Source organism: Anguilla rostrata, chromosome 8 (genome assembly GCF_018555375.3).
Source record: "Anguilla rostrata isolate EN2019 chromosome 8, ASM1855537v3, whole genome shotgun sequence".
NCBI lineage: Eukaryota > Metazoa > Chordata > Actinopteri > Anguilliformes > Anguillidae > Anguilla > Anguilla rostrata.
This window is the reverse complement of record NC_057940.1, coordinates 35,528,973-35,549,902: the sequence shown is the minus strand read 5'-3', so window position 1 is coordinate 35,549,902 and position 20,930 is coordinate 35,528,973. Positions and strand designations below refer to the sequence as shown.

The 20,930-nt window shown below is 42.6% G+C and overlaps 2 protein-coding genes across 6 annotated transcripts; both read left to right on the top strand.

Moving 5' to 3' along the window:
- Window positions 1-45: 45 nt before the first annotated feature.
- zgc:174904 (uncharacterized protein LOC564690 homolog) lies at window positions 46-7,066 on the top strand. The gene is made up of 6 exons (XM_064347973.1): window positions 46-327; window positions 1,550-1,666; window positions 2,791-2,982; window positions 4,776-4,933; window positions 5,482-5,597; window positions 6,570-7,066. Exons 1-6 carry the CDS (start codon window positions 204-206, stop codon window positions 6,721-6,723), a joined length of 861 nt encoding a protein of 286 aa, XP_064204043.1. The 5' UTR covers window positions 46-203; the 3' UTR covers window positions 6,724-7,066.
- A 2,012-nt stretch (window positions 7,067-9,078) lies between these two features.
- On the top strand, window positions 9,079-18,086 carry LOC135261543 (perlucin-like protein). Of its 5 annotated transcripts, none has more exons than XM_064347980.1 (6): window positions 9,224-9,341; window positions 10,118-10,296; window positions 10,652-10,753; window positions 15,535-15,692; window positions 16,207-16,322; window positions 17,590-18,086. In XM_064347980.1, exons 2-6 carry the CDS (start codon window positions 10,251-10,253, stop codon window positions 17,741-17,743), a joined length of 576 nt encoding a protein of 191 aa, XP_064204050.1. In that variant the 5' UTR covers window positions 9,224-9,341; window positions 10,118-10,250; the 3' UTR covers window positions 17,744-18,086. The 5 variants fall into 5 exon arrangements, with proteins under 5 accessions (XP_064204047.1, XP_064204051.1, XP_064204050.1 ...); XM_064347978.1 differs by having other exon boundaries at window positions 9,235-9,341; window positions 10,052-10,296; XM_064347977.1 differs by lacking the exon at window positions 10,118-10,296 and having other exon boundaries at window positions 9,079-9,341.
- The last annotated feature ends 2,844 nt before the right edge of the window (window positions 18,087-20,930 follow it).

Here is a 20,930-nt window from a genome sequence, read left to right as displayed (position 1 = left end):
CATACATAAACTCACGCACACGCCCCCACAAGGCGTATTTTGAGCTGCCTATTTTATGAGGGGGTTGTAATAGCTTCACGTTTTACTTTAAGCTCTGTCAGTAATACAGACGTTTTCAAGGTACACACTTGCAAAGAAGTTCAATAGAAGACACCATCGACAGTCTGCAAGCATAGTAATCTTCGATTCTTAGAGTACGTAACATGGCAATGTCGGCAGAGATGGGGTCAGTGGAATGCGACGGTATGTACTCTAAACTCATAAATAAAGATGAAGATACGCCATATGAGGAGGAAAACCACAAACTTGGAAATCCAGACGTTCAGGGTAAGTCACGTGAATTTGCATTATTATTTCGAATTCTGTCGGTCACATAATTGTTCTCTTTGACATATAAATTGTATTAACGATTTGACATAACTCATTAATTCGTAAAACGAATAGAAATAGTTACCTAATTCACGAATTATCGGTCTTTCAGAATGTTTAGCATCCATTTGTAATATTGTTTTTCAAGAGTAGTATTGCCCTAATTATGTCATGGTTCACAGCACCATAATCAATATCGACAGCTGTCATCATCATAATCATCACCATCACCATCACCATCACTACTCAAAAAGGTTACTTCTTAAGTACCTATGAGTAACTCTGGTGTTAACCAGAACTTGCACTTTTAATGAAGATACATTCACAGGCTACAGTGTCATATTTTGGCGTCAGTATTGATGTCAATATTGTTAACAATCTGGTCATTGCTGTTATGAAAATCATAATATTCATATTTTAGCACGTGGAATTTAAACTAGAAAAATTTAAACTGTAGCCGTGGACTCCCTCCCTATGACTCATAAGGAAAAAAATCACGTTCAGTAAAAGGGTAGTCGTTTGAGTCAGACTTGTCCAAACATGCTGCTGACATATTCATAAAATGACAGTAGGATTACTTTTTTTTGTCCCGAAGATATAAAGACGTGGGAAAGATCACACTGGAAAACATCAAACGCACACATTCTATTCCATATTCTGAACCAAGAATTTAAACAATCTGACGTGGCCTACACCTCTACAGGCTGTCTTTTCTAACGTGATGGGCTAGACATGTCTATCATTTTGCGTTTTCGATTTATTTCTGCCATTCTGGTTGTCCAAATAAAATGATTATATATATATATATATATTTTTTTTTTTTTTCTGTAGAAACTTTTGTAGTTCTGAAACACCAGACAAAATATCATTATGATGTTTTATATTTTCTTTTCATTGATAACCCCACGTGCTTTTCAAATGAACAACAATGCATTGATGATATTGTAACACGCTACAGAATGACTTACTTAAACGATATAATGAGTAATTATAGTTCCTACATTTAACTTAAGTGCAACTTAAAATGTTCAGCAGGAACTCACCAATGGTGACTTTGTCAGAGCTTCTTACAGCAAAATTGGCCTGTAAATAACAAAATAACCTCTGACTGGATGAATGTACGTGAATGTAATTCCTGTGTGAATCGATATGTTTTGGTCTCATTATTTATGTTCTTCAGTGTCCATGCGCTCTGCTGGAGGTGCACCCAGCTCTCACCCGTACAGACTGGCTACGGGGTGTCTCGGTGTGCTGTGTGTGGTGTTTTTAATTTCCATTGCGGTCCTGTGTGCCCACTGTGAGTATGTCTCATCATCATACCTCTTAGAACACGCATCTTCCCGCAAATGTTGCATGTTCCTCAGTGTTTATACTCACGTCTGTCCATGTCTCAATATTTGTAAATGTCTTTAACCAATTTTAGAATGTCTCTACACTCTTTTTTCACATGAATAGTTCCCATGCTGCACGAACAAGTGCAAAAACAGCACCACCTGGCGTTCAAGTCATGGGTACACATGTCATGCAGAAGACTGGAAGACTGTGGAAGACCAAATGTGACAGAATGAAGTAAATAAATAGAAAATAGAATTTAAAAATGTGAAATAAAAGAAAGCGAAAATGAAATAAATAAATAAGCTATTAAATAAATAGATAATGAAATAAATAAATTAATATGCAATGAAATAAACTTATTGATAATGAAATAAATAGGCTAAATAAGCAATTAAATAAATATCTATTCATTATTTTATGCCTCTTTTATTTATTTCATGACGTTATTATTTCCGAAGGAAGCAACTTCCGAAGCAACTTTGCACATTGGCTCTTTAATTAATTTATTCGGCCTGTCAGTCAACATCGGTCAGGCGTGATTACAGAGGCCACGCCCCCACGATGGCGGGAAAGAATCCGCTGCTCTCAATAGAGTTAATATTAGCAGTCAGAAGATTTATACGACTATGAAAATGCCGAAAAGTTGTTATGTGGTAGGCTGTACAAATAAAGCCAAGAACATCGATTTTAAGTTTTATGGCCTCCCGTGCATAAAAGACCCGAGCCAACGAGGAGAGAAAAGTGGATTCATAGTATCAGACGTGACCCGGTTACCACAAGCCTGAATCTAGACGTTCAGATGGGTGGAAATATATGTTGAGAGGTGTTTCGACATAAACAGAATAGGTTAGCTCAGGTTAACTCCCAATTTCGCCGCATGTCTGAAAACCTGTGCTATTTGGTTGAAAAGTGAAAGTTTTCTAGCTGACTAGGAGATAGCCAGGCTATATCCGGGTAAAGAATTAACTAAATTGGAGCCAACCTCGTTAACCTATTTAATTTTGTCACGTTGGTCTTCCATAGAAGATGGTTGGGAAGTGCTGTCAGTCCTAATTGGGTGTCGTGTTCTCTGACTTCCCCCTGCAGATAAGAACCTGTTGTTCGGTGTGAGTGAGGAGCACGGCATGCTCTCGAAGAACTATACCTCAGCACAGAGCACAATGGAACGCCTCTCCTTCAATGTCTCAGCTTTGTCTGACGTAATCAGCAAACTGCAGAAAGAGAAGGGAGATGTGGAAAAAGACAAGGAGAGACTGCAAGCAAGGGTCAAGGTGCTAGGTATGTGTGTGTGTGTGTGTGTGAGAGAGAGAGAGAGAGAGAGAGACCTAAATATATCGTCTCCTGAATTCTCACACTTTGATCTGTTAATGTTGCAGTTTTACACTTGGTATTGCGTTTTCCATTTGAAATTACTTTAATGAAAAGCAATGGTGCAGCAGTGCACCTCATTGCAGGAGCTGAATGTGAGCCAGGCTCCCCTAAAATGATGCATAAATGGCTGTAGTGTTGTCCAGGTTGGGACAGAGGGATTCATTTGGAAGAGTATTCCCTGTTTGGTCCACAGTATACTGTTTATGAGTATTATGACAGTACTTAAAACAGCTGGCTTCTGAAGAAGTCAGCAGGAACTCAATTCCCTTTTTTTGTTATTAGAATATATTGAATGTCCAGGTCAGCGAACAGCTCAAAAAGACGAAGTGAGACTTAAGCAATAGAAAGTTAGCATGACGTGAACGTGGTAGCTGTGTCATTTGAGTTGGGTAATGCTCTTCATTGTGATTGCTTTTTTAACACTTGAACACTCAGGGTTAGGGAAGTTCTAAACCAGTCTTTGTGAAGGTGTGACCTTCCTTGAGCCCAGCAGGTTGACTCCAATTATTGTGTCCATTAAGTACTGAAGTTATTGGGCTACTTATTTGTAGATCAGTAATGGGATGCCAGTGTTGTATAATGTATCTCTGGTGCCTGTGCTGTACGATCCCCTGGGCTTGTAAATTTTGGTTTGAGCAATTGTCCAGTTCTTTTATTTGCCCCACTGCCCTGAGGATTCAAACCTCCCACCCTCTCCACCAAAATCATTTGCATTGTACCCTGAGGTCGGGGTCGGAGCTGATTAAAACCTTAGTTTGGTGGCTGTTGGGTAATTTAAAAAAGTCATAAAACAGCTTTGCACCTGGAATAAGTGGGTGGTTCCATTAGAACAGAGCTCTTCTCCTTTCTCTGCATTGCTTCAGGAAAAGACACCACAGCCTTGCAAAATCTCTTACTGTTCCTGCGGCTTCTCTCCCACGTGTTATAAGTTCAAAGGAGTGTGCTGTATTCAAATGCATGAGCTCCATTTCCACTGACCCAGTTCAGTGCTAGGACCACTGTACCTGAGGAAAGCCAGCTCCAGTTTTAGTAATCACTGTAAGTAACATGCTTTTCCTTAAACAGTCAGTTCAAGAAGGCACTACAGCATGGATTTTCTTTTTTCAGCATTTTCCAAACAGGAATGGCAAAGAAAGCAAATGCAGAAACACTAGCCTTTGTGGCAAGTTAAAATTTGTCGAGGCCTACTACTCATTTATTAGGAATTGACATGATAATGACGGATGTAGGCTTGACCAAAAAGTTCAACTCTTCAGGTCTTTCTGGATAAGTTAACTTGGTATGTAGGTGAATGATGAATACAGTCACACCAGAGAAAAATATAATATTATGGTTTGGGCATTGGGCTCAGAGGTTTCAGGTTCAACTTCCAGATGGGCACTACCATTGTACATTAGAGGAAGATACATATAGCTCAATTTCTTATGTAATTATCCAGCTGTATAGTACATAGTATGTAATAATGTAAGATGTGCTACTCTGGATATTGATGTCTACTAAGCAGGTACACAGAGTGGAACACATTTACAGCTAAGACAGGTAGGTGGAAATGGAGATATTTTGTTTAGCTTTGTGACATATGCATTTCTCGCATGGTCTTCTCGGAAGCTTTTCCATTTTTTAAAGACCAAACATGAGGGAGTAGATTAATTATTACCGAAATCTGAATTTTTATATCTTTTTGGTTTGTCCGAGAATAGAGGAGCAGGGGAAACCCAAGGTCTGCCCGCCAGAGTGGATTGGATTCAACACCAGCTGCTACTTCATCTCCTCCACCAGCAAGTCCTGGAAGGACAGCCAGGAGTACTGTGCAGAGAGGGGGGGACACTTAGCCATTATACACACGCCAGAGGAACAGGTGAGAGGAGTCGACTTCTGTCTTGTTGCAGCAAACGCAACCGCTGGTGTTACGCAGCTGATAAGCGGTTTCTGTTGTCAACTCCACCTTCATATGTATGCTTCTGAATGATGCACCTTTGAAGTTAAGACCACATTTAACAGATGGAAAGTGCTAGAAATGGAGATGATGTAGCACTGGCTGGACTCTCATGTGTGAACACTGAAACTATGAATGGGAAGGCAGCATTTTTTTAAGATTGTTGATCGAAGGGATTTGAGGGCCTCATGTAAAATCAGCCCAATCGGACCAAGGTCAGCCACACTGAAAAATGTTCAGCAAAAAATCAACTCTGATGTGGTATGTTTAACTCAAATAGAGTACATATTGTATCTAGTGGACTTATACAAACACTCTTGGAGCTGATTTAGCGTGAGAAACTTTGCTGTGCAGCAATGGTGTTTGTCCTCACTTGGAAGACGCTCGAGGAAACGCTGTACTGTGGGGTTTTTACAGGAGTCGCAATGTGGGCAGCTTTTCTGATTCTGTGTCATGTGTCTGTGTTGTAGACGTTTCTGTTTAACCAGCTGGTCAGAGGTCACTGGAATGCGTACTGGTTTGGGCTCAGTGATGAAAAGGCAGAGGGTGACTGGTTCTGGGTGGACGGGACCAAACTTGTTGGAGGGTAGGTGCACGGTCTGCTATCTAAAATGCAAATGCGCTGACTCTCATTGCCTGTGCTTGGTAGTATGTTGTTTTTAGTCCTGATTTGCAGCAAAGTGTGGATTAAATATGTAACTGTGGCTGCCTATGACACACTTTGGCAGCCTATGCACTGGAAATGCAGGAGGCTAAAACTTTGCCTTTAGACCAATCACTGCTCAACTTGTATTTACTTACTTTCATTAGTTAAGCAATAAATTGACTGGCGAGCTGAATAATCCATGGAAATTGGTTGATAATGTTCTTTCTCAATTTTTTCTCTTAGGTAGTGTTTTTTTCTTCACTAAACTATACACTAAACTGTTTCCAATTCTGTGATGCTTATTTGATATGTTGTTTGATATGTTGTTAATTTTAAATTATATTATTTCTGTAATGTGGCATGAAAAAAGAGGATGTCACAGAGTGGAAAACAGTTGAAATTACCATCCTTCGATGGAATCTACCTGAAACCAGCTTCTGCTCCAGCTGGACACCAAGAATTTGGTGATGGTCTGTTGTCTGTACCAAGCTGGCCTATCAGCTGGGCATGGTCTTACCTGCATGGTTTCTATCTCAAACATTTTGCTGCCTGCTTGGACATCTCCAAACCAGCTTCAAACTAGCTGGAACCGCTTAAAACCAAGTGGACCAGCTTAAAACCAGACTGGAATCCACTAGAGGATCGCCTAATGCTATATTGAATTTTTTATGCTATTTTATGCTGATTGATGTAGATTGCTTAAATGGCACTCTCCATAAAGTAAAATGCAGGGATACCAGGTAGAGAGCAAGATTAAAAGTGATTTAAACAGTGCTAAATTAAACAGATTTCAGCCTGCTCCATTTCATTTTGCTACCACTGTGATTACACTGCGTTCATCTTTTGCCCATGTTGGGCATTCACACAACATTAACTGCATGGTGGTGGGACTACTTGATGCTCTCCTTTTAGCTTCTGGATGGATGGCGAGCCGAACAACCACATTGATGAGGACTGTGGCTATATGGTGAAGACTCGCAACCCAAGCATACTGGCCCTGGGAAGCTGGTACGATGCACCCTGCAGCATGTACTGGCCATGGATATGTGAGGCTCCGATCAGTTAGGTACAGGCATTTGCGCTGGAAAATGGGAATGTGCCCAAGCATTGCCTTCAGAACCAGAAGACTTTAGGACAGCAGTTTTATAGCCAATAAAAATGGTGCCCATTTTGGAGCCTCAGTAGTTTCTGTGCAGGTCAGATAGTGACAGTAAGGAGATGTATCTTTTGTACAATCTGAATACATATTGGGAAATGTTATGTAACTCTGTTTAGTGTGGGTATAGAGAGAATAGTATTGCTGATTTGCCAGTATCTGCTACAAATACTGTATATTTTTTCAAAATGTGTTAGCAATGGGAGCTGGACTCTGTTTTTCACTGTCTATAAATAACAATGTTTCAAAAGAACTCTTGAAGTGCTTTCTTGAGACTGATACAGCTACTAATGCCCGGCATTAGTACAGTGAGCTCCATAATGTTTGGGACAAACAGAATTTTAGATTTACAATCAAACAATGCCCATGTGGTTAAAGTGCAGATTTTCAGCTTTTATTAAAGGCTGTTAATACATTTAAAGGGTATTAATACATTTTTGTTTCACCATGTAGAAATAACAATACATGTGTTTTCAAACCTTGGAGTAATGTACAGATATTTGTTATTTCCCAGCCTGTGTGTAGATGTACTGACAAAACATGGTTGGACACCCTCCACACATGATACTGCTGAGGATATTGCTGTTGAGGCAGGACAGTGTAAAGGAACTGTACTGTCAAGTGTGAGGAAGTTAAAGAATGGACTATGAGAACTGACAAACATGAACAAAACTGAAATAATAACATGCATCACACAGTAGGCCCAATAAAAAGCTACATATAGCACAGCCGGGTTCAGTGCATCCAGAACTAAACTAAAAAAATCAAGCTGAACACTGTTAAATAACAATACAGTGCCTAAAATTAATACAGAATGTAAGAATCTGTTAATCAAAATGTCCTTAATATATGGGTTAACATATCGGAAATAATTCAGGTGACTGAAAAGAAATGTTACAGGGATACAAAAGAAAAGTTAAAAAGAAAAGTTAAATTCTTCGTGTTTTTAAATCTGCCAGAAGATGGTGAATGATTGTTTTTCTCACAGTTATAGAAAGTTTATTGGATGACATCAGTATTAGTTTGGAATGTGTTGTCATATAAGTGAGGAACAAACACAACATACACCAAGAAGCCATGGGCCTTTGTAGTTTCAATATATCTTCAAAGTTATGACATTTTTAACAGCCAGGGGATTTCTCAAATTTCTACCCTATATGGAAAAATTCTGTGTCAAGTCTTTTCACACATGACATGACCCTTCGGGGTTAGCTTAGGTAAGACAGGCTGTCTACCCTTTGAAGCAAATGTTAACATTACATCAGTTTGTCTTTAAAACAGCCAGATATTTTGCTGAATAATTTAAGTTTTGGCAGAGATGTAAATCCTATCAACATAGTCGAAGAGAGATAGTTTTACGATTATGGTAACATCTTTAGCCAATATACACTATTTGGCCAAAAGTATGTGGACACCTGAACATCACACCCATCTGTCCTTGTTGAACATCTCATTCAAAAACCATTGGCATTAATAAGGAGTTGGTCCCCCCCTTTGCTGCTGTAACATCCTCCAGTCTTCTGGGAAGACTTTCCACTATATTTTGGAACATGGCTGTGGGGATTCACTTCCATTCAGCCACAGGAGCATTAGTGAGGTTGGGTAGTGATGTTGGGCTTAAGGCCTGGCTCGCAGTCGACATCTCAGTTCATCCATTTTGTGCACGGGGGCATTGCCATGCTGAAACAGGAAAGGGCCTTCCCCAAACTGACCGCAACCCCATCCAACAACTTTGGGATGAATTGGACAGTCAACTGTGAGCCATGCCTAATCGCCCTATCAGTGCCTGACCTCACTAATACTCTTCTGGCTGAATGGAAGCAAATCCCTGCAGCAATGCTTCAACATCTAGTGTAAAGCTTTCTCAAAAGACTTGAGGTTGTTATAGCAGCCAACTCCATATTAATGCATATCATTTTAGATGATATGTTGGATGTCAGGTGTCCACATACTTTTGGCCATGTAGCATATTTGTGACTACAGAATGATAAATATAGTTTAACATGTGGCATTATTGGATATTAGTCACATAAAAAATGAATGTATGTCTTTAAAATATGAATGGTAAAATAAATGAATGGATATGTGCAAAGGAAATTAAGTATTAAAGTATGGAGAAATGTTTCTAAATATGTTGTTTTCTATTCTTCGTGCATGTTTGAAAACGGAAACTACTATCCTTTCTCAAAAGGAGGTTGTTAGAGATTAAAAGGCAGCTTCTCCTTTAACATTACAGCCACAACCACAACCACAACCACAGTTTGAGGACACAGCGGGGCAACATTTAAACAGAACAGGCAGGCATCAGGAGCTAGCACAGACTGAAAGTACTAATATCAAAAGATATCAAAGATAGAGTGTGTATAGTTTCCTGGTAAAAGCTCAGACAATGGAGATGTCAGCTCAATCCAAAGATGATGCATATGAAAATACAGGCGGTATCTACACTGGACTAATCTTGCCTGATAATAATGAATACAGCGCATTGAAGCCAACCTCAAATCCTATTCCAGAGGCACAAAAAACAGGTAAGAGCTCATTTGTCTATAGGGCTATTCTAGGTTTCAGTTTGCTTTCTAACATTGAATAAATGTGTTTCATATACTCATACATTAACGAGTGAGAAAAGGAAATAAAACTTTCTTTTTTTGTCATTTATAAAAGAAGAAAATAAATCAATCTACTGTAAAGTGTACTGCAAAGGACCAAGACAGGCTAATTTAATCTATTTTATGTTCCAGTGTTAATGAAATAGATACTGCATAAGTGGTGTACGCAGGATGTACACATGAATTTCCCTAGCTCATGAGGTAAAACTACTGTAAATAATCTGTATTAAATACAGAACTGTGAATTCCGCAATTGGTATTATTCATAATAATTACATTTTTTAAATTTTATCATCTCCAAGAACGCATCTCCAAATTTACATGTTTTTCTCTATGGTGTTTTTCTTAGTCGAATGTAGAATTGTTTTATGCACCACATATTTCAAAGTCTTATTTCACCAAATCGCGCTTTATTGAGCAATGTTTTATTCGCTTAAACATTTTTTAAAAATGGTGGCCAGTGTTGGACTGAACATGTCCAATTCACACCCAAATTTGGAATGGCTAACTATTCGCAACCACAGCCGTGCTCATGCATGAACCCCACTGCCGATTCGAAGAGTGTAGACACTTGCGGTTCTCTGTGGAAATACGTGATGATAGCAGCGTTTCTTCTTTTCACAGTGCAGCCCACAGCTACGCTTAGTTCAGAGGAAACTGAGTTAGTCAGTTTAATATGCCGCTCTGCCATGCAGTCCACAGGCCTTAACTGACTGATCCTTCCCATACTCTGGGTGATGCAATTGTCCATTTGGCATTGCCCTATGGAGCTACCATGCCCCACAGTGTGGTGCCTTAACCAAATGAGCCAACCAGCAGCTATGATTTATGCACTTTTTGGACTTTATCTTCCACCCTTTGGGCCATTTAAAAGGTGGGAGACACCCCAACAGTAACATCTTCTGTGAATTCAAGAGAGCCATCTAGCATGCGCTTCTACCAAAACATGTGGCCAACTGCAAGTTTCGTTCTCTCTCTCTGAAATCAGGCAGCCTGCATGTGATGAGACAGGGAATAGCCAAATGTGGTTGGGACTCACTGACCTGAAGGGATAATCTAATTTGCTTCACTTATTCATCCCAATTATAGGAAGTGTCATCAATTAGTAACAGATTTTTCCTTCCACTGTCCATCATTTACATATACATTATTAATATTCCATGAATGATTTTTCATGAAGGTTTGTTTGAGGTTTTCATTTGTCTAATCCCCAATGTCTTTGTCCACAGCTAAAAGCAGGCTGTGCTGTCCCCCTTACAAAGTAGCTACAGTGTGTCTGGGACTGCTATGTGCCTTCTTAGTGATTGTCATCATTATCCTGTTTGTCTACAGTGAGTACCATACTGTGACACATTTTTCTCCTTAATGCACAAAATATCACAAAAGATGTTAAACACATACACAAAATATTTCAAACAAGGTACATCCCCATTTCATACTAGGACTTTACACTGAATTATATTCGGCCATATAGTAGGCATGTTTACAGACTTACAGAAATCACGTTTAACATACAAACCACTTATAGAGCTGGATCTTTACTGGAGCAAATCAGGAGAAATGCCTTGCTCAAGGGAGCAATGGCAGTGCCCCACCTAGGAAGCAAACCCGCAAGCCTAGTTCCCTAACTACTGCACTACACTGCCATTTAGACTGCCTGGTGTATGCTCTATGTGCAGTACAGACCCTGTCCCCAGGTCAGTAGAACATGTAGAACAATCAGTGAGACAAAGCAAGACCATCAACAGCTGAGAATTACCAAACACACTGTAATGGCAGATCATCCTACCTATGGTCTCTACCTTAGCTTTGAAAGGGCAGACCAGATATTTCCGTATCAGATTTCCAAAGTTGGCACATATTTCTTTTCCAGACTGAAAATCAATAGGAGCCTCACCAGTCAATGTACAGTGTATTCATTGCTGAGATGCAGCTGAAGCATTGCCTCTGCCACAGGAGATAACAGAGTAGTTGTATAGCCGATGAGACATCAGAAAATTATGACAGTTGCCATGCAAAGTTACTCTAACAATGGAGGGAACCTAAAATAAATGAATCTCAGCTTTCACAAATCAGAATGGAGAAATAAATGCCAATTTACTGATAGTGATACGGCATGCCAAGTATTCCATCAGTGGAATCTGAGAACCTACGGAGCCACCTGGTGTCTTTCACGCCACCACACAACCAAAATCATAATGTGAGTGAAACCCCGTTCACATGAGCAAAATTGTACTGTCTGTGAAACATTTCCACCTGGAAAATGGCGATGTCTGCAAAGCTGCCGCTTGTCATAAGAGCCATATCAGTACTTATCAGGGTCAGGTGAACATTGCCTGCTGATGTAAGATATATCAGTCATGTCACAGTAGACAAGGAGACATCTCCAAGTGTTTCTGATAAAGGGAACCACACAGAAATTAAGAACCAGCTGCAGTAACCTGACAGCAAGGGAAGACCAGCTACAAAGAGAGAATGGGAGGGAGGCAGAGATGGAGATGTCTTGACTCCTGAAGATTTAAAGCATGACAGTAAAACAACAGCTGAAGGGAGAATGCCAGAAAGAGCAGTTCCAGGGGCTGGTCAATGCATTAGCTCACAGACTTGGTGTCTTCCTGAAAGATCTGATTAAACAATTGCAGATGTTGCGATTGCGTGGGGGGTTCGGACCCAAACGCAGAGGGCAAAAAACACAAAACTCCAAAATGGAAGGAGAACAAAAGACTTTACTTAACGAGGGAACAAAGGGAAACACAAAGCCTCTCAGGGCAACCTTAAACAAACAAGGAAAACTTCAAAACATAGGAACAAGGAAAAAATCCAAAAACACTAGGAAACCAGGGCATAGGCAAGAACACATGGAGCAGAGGCTTACAAACAAACAATCTGACATTACCACAAGGATCCAGCACCTGAGTCAAGGGAGGGGGAAACTTAAATAGAACACACTGAAGAGACACAGGAGGGCACCATGAACAATCAGGCCACAGAGAGGGAAGGGAAAACGAGACAATCAAGAACCAATAATGACAATTGAAAACAATCATACAATTAACACAGGGGGAGCAGGACACAAAACCGAAGTGCCGCCATCTGGCGGCCCAACAGGGAAAACGCAGACCGGAACACAGGACCATGACAGTACCCCCCCCCCCCCAAGGGACTGCTTCTGACGTCCCAGGAGGCCGACCCGGGGAGGGAGTCAACAGAGGGTGGGGGCTGGAGACAGGACTCAGGACTGGACAAGACAAGAACAGGGACAGAACACAGGAACAGGACTGGACTGGACAGGACAGGAACAAGACAAGAACAAGACTCAGGGCTGGACTGGGCAGGACAGGAACAAGACAAGAACAAGACTCGGGGCTGGACTGGGGAGGACAAGAACAAGACAAGAACAAGACTCGGGGCTAGAGTGGAACTTGGGGCTGGACAGGAACTCGACGGGATTCAGGAACAGGACAGGAACTGGACTGGGGCGAGGTAGACACACCGGACTAGACATGACTAGACAGAACACTGGACTGGAACAAGACGAGACAAGACAGAACACTGGACTAGGGTTAGACAGAAACGGACAACACCACGACCCTACATGAAACAGACACAGGAACAACACCAGGAGACTTACACAGACAGACAAAGGGACAAGCAGGCGGGGAGGCACACTGCGACACCGACAGACACACTAAGGGACAGACAGACAGGGAGAGAAAGGGGTGAACCCAAACACTGACACAGGGACTGACACACTGGTAAACAAGACAAAAAACACGCAGACTGACACACAGACAGACAGGCAGACAGGCGGGAGAACACATTGTCCGATGGGCCGACGGCCTGGGGGGCAGACAAACAGGCCAACAAACTGGCCGACACACATACGGGCAAACAGGCAGACAAAAAGGCGGGCAGACAACTAGACAAGGGGACCGGAGAACACACAGACGCACGGTTGGGAACACTGGGTAGTGCAGAAACACTGGGTGGAGCACGGACTCTAGGGGGCGCAACAACACTGGGGGGAGCGACCACACTAGGGGAAGGACGGACACCGGGGAAAGGACGACCACTGGGGGGAGCGACAACACCAAAGGGAGGATGACCACTGGGGAAAGGACGACCACTGGGGGGAGCGACAACACCGAGGAAAGGACGGACATTAGGGGGAGCGAGAACACCAAGGGACGAGGGAACACCAAGGGAGGCAGGAGCACTGGGCAGGGCAGGAGCACTGGGCAGCTTCGGAGGCTTCTCCTGGGCGCGGGGCGAAGCAGGAGGCTTCTCCTGGGCGTGGGGCGAAGCAGGCCGTGAAGGCCCCCCCTCGGGGACTTGGAGCGGAGCAGGCCGGGAAGGCCCCCCCTCCGGGGCTTGGGGCGGAGCAGGCCGGGAAGGCCCCCCCTCCGGGGCTTGGGGCGGAGCAGGCCGGGAAGGCCCCCCCTCCGGGGCTTGGGGCGGAGCAGGCCGGGAAGGCCCCTCCTGGGCTTGGGGTGGCACAGGCCGGGAAGGCCCCTCCGGGGCTTGGGGCGGAGCAGGCGGAGCCCCCTGCCGTCTGGGCTGGGCAGGGGAAAGGAACACAGACCCCAGCTGTAGGGAACCCGGCTGGGCAGGAGACAGGAACGCGGACCCCAGCCGTAGGGAACCCGGCTGGGCAGCCGGACGGAACCGGCGGGACCCCCGCGGGTCGGGCCCTGGAAAGATGGCCAGTCGAGACCCTTCGAAAGATGCAGGGCCGGGAACCGCTGGCTGGGCAGCTGGAGGTCTGGCCGACCGGGAGGCAGCCCGACCACGGCGCCTCCGTGACCGCCCGCCCCGGGCGCTGGGAAGCTCAAGGGCGAAGGCCTCCCAGTCGCTGGGTGGCGAGTCCTCCGGGTCACTCCACCACCCCGGTGGCATGATAAACAAAACAAAAAAACCCCAGAGGAGAGAAAAAGGAAAAAAGGGAGAGGGGGAAAAAAAAAACCTCTACTGGGTCTGGCACTGGCTGGATCCTTCTGTTGGGATTGCGTGGGGGGTTCGGACCCAAACGCAGAGGGCAAAAAACACAAAACTCCAAAACGGAAGGAGAACAAAAGACTTTACTTAACGAGGGAACAAAAGGAAACACAAAGCCTCTCAGGGCAACCTTAAACAAACAAGGAAAACTTCAAAACATAGGAACAAGGAAAAAATCCAAAAACACTAGGAAACCAGGGCATAGGCAAGAACACATGGAGCAGAGGCTTACGAACAAACAATCTGACATTACCACAAGGATCCAGCACCTGAGTCAAGGGAGGGGGAAACTTAAATAGAACACACTGAAGAGACACAGGAGGGCACCATGAACAATCAGGCCACAGAGAGGGAAGGGAAAACGAGACAATCAAGAACCAATAATGACAATTGAAAACAATCATACAATTAACACAGGGGGAGCAGGACACAAAACCGAAGTGCCGCCATCTGGCGGCCAAACAGGGAAAACGCAGACAGGAACACAGGACCATGACAGCAGACCTGCTAAACATCAAGCAACACTATGATGTAAGAGGATGCTGCGCATATGTGTCATTATTGCACTCCACACGCATGCTAGCATGATTCTACTATAAGGATTATGACCAGGCACTGTGTGTGAGTACAGTAACCATCCAGCGTGTTTATATTTCATATGTTTTATGTATTGGCAGTGTGTTAATAGCTGCTCTGTGTATTGCTGTTAGTATCAATCCTGTGATATGCATTTAATGCTTATTTCTATGTTGAAGATTTAAGTCATCTAGCAAAGTTTAAAAGACATTTCAATCTCATATTGAACAGAGATTGAGCAACTGTAATAAAAAGGACTCAGCATCTGATCTCATTTGTCAATCAAATAAGTAATAACACAGATTAATTATGTGAAACCTAGCAGGCCAACCTTTAGTTCTCATTTCTGTTTCTGGAGTAAGGATAATTCCTGACCATATCTGCATTGTTGAAGACTTTGCCCATATTTAGCTTTGTGACATACATTTCTCACAGAATCTTCTCAGAAGCTTTTCCGTTTTTTAAAGACCAAACATGAGGGAGTAGATTAATTATTACCGAAATCTGAATTTTTATATATTTTTGGTTTGTCTGAGAATAGAGGAGCAGGTGAAACCCAAGGTCTGCCCGCCAGAGTGGATTGGATTCAACACCAGCTGCTACTACATCTCCTCCAGCAGGAAGTCCTGGAACGACAGTCAGGAATACTGTGCAGAGAGGGGGGGACACTTAGCCATTATACACACGCCAGAGGAACAGGTGAGAGGAGTCGACTTCTGTATTGTTGCAGCAAACACAACCGCTGGTGCTATGCAGTCAATAAGCAGTTTCTGCTGTCAACTCCACCTATCTATGTATGCTTCTCAGTGACGCATCTTTGAAGTTGAGACCACATTTAAGAGATGGAAAGAGCTAGAAATGGAGATAATGTAGCACTGGCTGGACTCTCATGTGTGAACACTGAAACTAGGAATGAGAAGGCAACATTTTTTCAAGATTGTTGATGGAAGGGATTTGAGGGCCCCATGTATTAATCAGCAGGACCAAGGCCAGCCACACTGAAATATGTTCAGCGAAAAATCAACTCTGATATAATATGTTTAACGCGAATAGAGCAGCTACTGTTTCTATTGGACTTGTATAAAAACAATGAGAGATGATTTAGTGTGAGAATGCTTGTCCTCACTTGGAGGACACTCGAGGAAACACTGTACTGAGAGGAATAGGAATGTGGGCAGCTTTTCTGATTCTGCGTCATGTGTCTGTGTTGTAGACGTTTCTGTTTAACCAGCTGGCCCCAGGTTACTGGAATGCGTACTGGTTTGGGGTCAGTGATGAAAAGGCAGAGGGTGACTGGTTCTGGGTGGACGGGACCAAACTTGTTAGAGGGTAGGTGCACGGTCTGCTATCTAAAATGCGAATGCGCTGACTCTCATTGCCTGTGCTTGGCATGTTGTTTTTAGTCCTGATTTGCAGCAAAGTGTGGATTAAATATGTAACCGTGGCTGCCTATGACACACTTTGGCAGCCTATGCACTGGAAATGGAGGAGGCTAAAATTTTGCCTTTAGACCAGTGGTGTCAAACTCGTTGCCATGGAGGGCCGTGTGTATGCAGGTTTTCATTCCAACCAATTAATGCTGCCTTAATTGAGTCCAATTACTCATTCAGCCATATGCGTTTAACTGCATTGAAGCACAGAATATAAGAAAATTTTTATTTAGACAATGCGGGTCACCATAGACGTCAGGTCACCATTTTGCACAAACCTGCATCCCTAATTCAGCAAATAATTTAACTAATTATATAATCAAGATCTGAGGCTGGAATGAAAACCTGCATACACACGGCCCTCCATGGCAACGAGTTTGACACCACTGCTTTAGACCAATCACTGCTCAACTTGTATTTACTTACTTTCATTAGTTAAGCAATAAATTGACTGGCGATCTGAATAATCCATGGAAATTTGTTGATAATGTTCTTTCTCAATTTTTTCTCTTAGGTAGTGTTTTTTTCCCACTAAACTGTACACTAAACTGTTTCCAATTCCATGATGCTTATTTGATATGTTGTTTGATATGTTGTTAATTTTAAAGTATATTATTTCTGTAATGTGGCGTGAAAAAAGAGGATGTTACAGAGTGGAAAACTCTGTAAAATTGAAATTACCATCCTTCGATGGAATCTACCTGGAACCAGCTTCTGCTCCAGCTGGACACCAATAATTTGGTGATGGTCTGTGGTCTGTGCAAAGCTGACCTATCAGCTGGGCATGGTCTTACCAGCATGGTTGATATATCAACCATTCTGCTGCCAGCTTGGACATCTCCAAACCAGCTTCAAAACAGCTGGAACTGCTTAAAACAAAGTGGACCAGCTTAAAACCAGGCTGGAATCAAGCAGGAATTTCCACTAGAGGATCGCCTAATGCTATATTGAATTTTTTATGCTATTTTATGCTGATTGATGTAGATTGCTTAAATGGCACTCTCCATCAAGTAAAATGCAGGGATACCAGGTAGAGAAAAGATTTCAGCCTGCTCCATTTCATTTTTCTACCACTGTGATTACACTGCGTTAATCTTTTGCCCATGTTGGGCATTCACACAATATTAACTGCATGGTGGTGGAACTACTTGATGCTCTCCTTTTAGCTTCTGGATAGATGGCGAGCCCAACAACAACAATGATGAGGACTGTGGCTATATGGTGAAGACTTGCAATGCAAGCATACTGACCCTGGGAAGCTGGAACGATGCACCTTGCAACATGTCCTGCCCGTGGATATGTGAGGCTCCGATCAGTTAGGTACAGGCATTTGCGCTGGAAAATGGGAATGTGCCCAAGCATTGACTTCAGAACCAGAAGACTTTAGGACAGCAGTTTTATAGCCAATAAAAATGGTGCCCATTTTGGAGCCTCAGTAGTTTCTGTGCAGGTCAGATAGTGACAGTAAGGAGATGTATCTTTTGAACAATCTGAATACATATTGGGAAATGTTATGTAACTCTGTTTAGTGTGGGTATAGAGAGAATAGTATTGCTGATTTGCCAGTATCTGCTACAAATACTGTATATTTTTTCAAAATGTGTTAGCAATGGGAGCTGGACTCTGTTTTTCACTGTCTATAAATAACAATGTTTCAAAAGAACTCTTGAAGTGCTTTCTTGAGACTGATACAGCTACTAATGCCCGGCATTAGTACAGTGAGCTCCATAATGTTTGGGACAAACACAATTTTAGATTTACAATCAAACAATGCCCATGTGGTTAAAGTGCAGATTTTCAGATTTTATTAAAGGCTGTTAATACATTTAAAGGGTATTAATACATTTTGGTTTCACCATGTAAAAATAACAGCATATTTTATACATAGCTCCCCCATTTCAGGGCACTATAATGTTTGGGACAAATGGCTTCACAGGTGTTTCTGATTAGTCAAGTATGTTCAATCACTTTGCTAGTGCACGTATAAAAGAGTTTTCAATATATAGTCTAAAAAGTGCTGTTATTTCTATGTGGTCAAACCAAAATGTATTACAATACCCTTTAATAAAAGCTGAGAATCTACATTTTGAGCATATGTGAAATCTACAATTATAGAGTACAGAGCCAAATCAAGAAAAGATAAAATATATATGGCTTTGTCCCAAATATTATGGACCTCACTCATATCTGTGTGTGTGTGTGTGTGTTTTCAAACCTTGCAGTAATGTACAGATATTTGTTATTTCCCAGTCTGTATGTAGATATACTGACAAAACATGCTGAGGATATTGCTGTTGAGGCAGGACAGTGTAAAGGAACTGTACTGTCAAGTGTGAGGAAGTTCTTCACAGTTAAAGAATGGACTATGAGAACCGACAAACATGAACAAAACTGAAATAATAACATGCACACAGCAGGCCCAATAAAAAGCTACATATGGCACAGCCGGGTTCAGTGCATCCAGAACTAAACTAAACCATCAAGCTCAACACTGTTAAATAACAACACAGTGCCTAAAATGAATACAGAATGTAAGAATCTGTAAATCAAAATGTCCTTAAGATATGAGTTAACATATCGGAAATAATTCAGGTAACTGAAAAGAAATGTTACAGGGATACAAAAGAAAAGTTAAATTCTTAGTGTGTTTTTAAATCTGCCAGAAGATGATCTATGATGAAGGACATCAGTATTAGTTTGGAATGTGTTGTCGTATAAGTGAGGGACAAACACCAACATACAAACGTACACCAAGAAGCCATGGGCCTTTGTAGTTTCAATATATCTTCAAAGTTATGAAATTTTTAACAGCCAGGGGATTTTGCAAATTTCTACCCTTGTGCCGATTTTAGCTCCTGCTCTGTGGTAGGTACCAAAGGTACTATCCGTGCTGCAATTCGATACTGCAGACCGTTGATTGGTCAATGGAAATTGTCACAAATACCTTATCCCATGTTCATGTCTGTTCAAGGGCAGCAACCTCAATTTTTAAATACCACAACAGCAAGAGAGAGTAACATTAACTAGCGAATTTTACAGTCAATATCTGGGACTAAATAAATCTACAACCTTACGATTGATTTTACACGTAGAGATGTCCCTTTTGAGACTGAGTGGTCATATATTGTCTTGGACAATCCGTTTGTGAAATATACGCGCATTTGTGATGCCTGGGTACCTTCCAAAATAGCTGTGCATAATACCACACCTGTTGTTTACGGTGTTGTCGCCCTTTTTAGTACAATTTGGCTTGATTGACAATTTCAGTAGGTGAGAGTATAAGCTTTCTAACGATGTATTACATGTATGATTTTGCTTTTGGAATAGCATTTTATAGTTCAGCATAACCGAAAATTTTCTTATCATCGCATTCACTTACGAATTCACTCTGTGTTAGCAGAAAAGACTCTGCAAGTAACGAAATGTTGTCAACGATTTCTCGTAATTTCTTGGAAAATACTATTATTATTGAGGACTTCTGGGCATAGCTAAACCAAATGTTTGCTGATAGACCTATTTGACATTGTTTTCTGGAGCAAAACATAAGTGGATAGAACACTTGAACATGCTGCATCTAACCAACTCTCTGCTTTCTTCTCTCACAACAACCTGCTTGATCCCCACCAGTCTGGCTTCAGGCCTGGCCACTCGACCGAGACTGCACTCCTCTCGGTCAGTGAGTCACTCCATGCCGCACGAGCAACCTCCCTCTCCTCTGTCCTGATTCTTCTAGACCTCTCCGCTGCATTTGACACTGTGGAGCACTCTATCCTCCTGTCCTCCCTGGCAGCATCAGGGATCTGCGGCACAGTCCTTAACTGGATTGAGTCTTACCTCTCTGACCGTTCCTTCCAGGTTGCCTGGGCGGGTAAGGTATCACCACCCCGTCCCCTCGCCACCGGAGTTCCCCAGGGCTCAGTCCTCCGTCCCCTTCTCTTCTCCTTGTACACCAGATCCCTTGGTCCTGTAATATCTGCCCATGGCTTGTCCTATCACTCCTATGCCGACGACACGCAACTCTTTCTCTCCTTCTCCCCATCGGACACACAGGTCCCTGCCCGCATCTCCGCTTGCCTGAGGGACATACAGAGCTGGATGGACAATCACCACCTGAAGCTCAACCCGGGAAAGACGGAGCTAATCTTTATTCCTGCTCTATCCTCTCCCCTCCTCGACTTTTCCATTTCCCTAGGGGACACCTTAGTGACATCATCACCCTGTGCCAAGAATCTCGGAGTGGTGATGGACAACAGACTGTCCCTCTCCAAGAACATCGCAGCAGTAAGCCGGGCATGCAGATTTTTCCTGTATAACATCCGCAGAATCCGCCCCTTTCTCACCACCTACTCAACCCAGCTCCTGGTCCAAGCAATGGTTCTATCCTGCCTGGACTACTGCAACTCTCTTCTGGCTGGACTACCGGCATCTGCCACCAGACCCCTGCAACTCATTCAGAATGCTGCGACTCGTCTGGTCTTCAACCTCCCCAGACACTCCCACGTCACTC